Here is a 1,525-nt window from a genome sequence, read left to right on the forward strand (position 1 = left end):
TGATTTGTTACTCAAAATAAAAAATTTAGAGATAAGTGCAAAAAATCGAATTTTATAAAGAAGCTTGCAATTCAAGCTGCAATTAAAGACAGAAAATAATATTAATATCCACTTGTTTAACATGTCTGACGACCGTTGTCTATTCTGCATTAGCGCGAGAAGCTTTGTGAAGATCACCCTGCATGTTGACTTATATTTAGTAATGTTTGCCATACCGCAATGGATGCTGTTGGCGATGTACGCGCCGAAAGATCATCTGCTCCATACGCTAATCTGCTTCATTGGATCGTTCATGTTGCTGAGTGCGATACAGAAGAGCAGTGCGCTCAAGTATAATTGGCCCTGGAACTGGCTGGCCATTGGCTGCTGCTATGAGCTGGTGACCCTCGGTCTGGGCACATTGCTGATGAACACAGACTTCCAGCAGACGATGATGTTAGTCGCCGTGGCCCTATTGATTTGCGGCTTTGTCTTGGTGCTATGCTTTTTCATCGTTAATGGTTACCATTTTCCCAATCCCTATGGGCTGGCTGGCCTGGCCATTCTGGGCTTCATTCAGGTGACGGTGATTATGACCGTGAGCACCGTATTTTATTGGCAGCACTGGACGGATCTGGCGATGTTGGTGTTGTTGATAAGCGTGCTGACCATGATGGTATCCCTGGTGCTGATCTCTTTTCATAACCACGAGGTACTAATTCGAGACGATGCCTTGCTTGTGGCATTTGTGCTCTATGTGAACTATGTGCTGGTATTGATGGCCTGCTTCATATGCTACCAACGCGTCGACAATAACTTTGCCAGCAGATCCAAATCCGGCCGAAAGGCCGCCGTCGCCTCACCTTCTGTCTGACGTGCTGGCATGCAAGGCTGTGGCTCAATAACGAATCGAAGGCGCCCACAGATTGCCTTTACATATATATTATTCATATACATATATATATATGTATAAATATATATTGATATATGTATGTGCTTGTATTCGCATATGACACAAATGATTCATCCGCCTGTTGTTGCGCTCATCGTACCGTTCGAGCTGCTGCTGCCGCCGCCTGCTCCCTTTCCAGGCCGCAGCCTCAATCACGTCGCATTCTCAGCGGGTTCTGCATCCGTTCGAGCTGAATCATTTGCGCTGCAGCTGGGCTTCGTACGTGACATTCGTTTTGATCTCAAAGCGAATTCTTTCAAATATTTTAGACTATTCGCATGCGTTGTACTCGAAGCACAAATTAAAGTTTTCTTATTTTTGTTAATATTTTTTCAATTTAACTACAGTCCATATTACATACAAATGTTTTATGTGATTTATTTGTAAGAATGTTTGTTGTGATTGACCGATTGACTGACTGACTGATTCATTGATCAATGTTCAGCGCACATCTCAATTTTTAAAATCTATGAGTCATTTGATTTTCGGTATTTTCCTTTTCTTTTAAAAGTAAAGTTTGTTTTTAATTAATTGCATATAAAAAACTGTTGCAATTTTTCAAAACTTTTGAAGTTAGAATCTCAAAACATTCGA

General features: G+C 41.6%; 1 protein-coding gene across 1 annotated transcript; it reads left to right on the forward strand.

The window, feature by feature from the left end:
- On the forward strand, positions 1-1,239 carry LOC115763027. The gene has a single exon (XM_030705433.1). It carries the CDS (start codon positions 122-124, stop codon positions 851-853), a length of 732 nt encoding a protein of 243 aa, XP_030561293.1. The 5' UTR covers positions 1-121; the 3' UTR covers positions 854-1,239.
- Positions 1,240-1,525: the final 286 nt, after the last annotated feature.

This window comes from Drosophila novamexicana, unplaced genomic scaffold, assembly GCF_003285875.2.
Source record: "Drosophila novamexicana strain 15010-1031.04,08,12 unplaced genomic scaffold, DnovRS2.1 tig00000689-arrow-pilon, whole genome shotgun sequence".
NCBI classification, from domain to species: Eukaryota; Metazoa; Arthropoda; class Insecta; order Diptera; family Drosophilidae; genus Drosophila; species Drosophila novamexicana.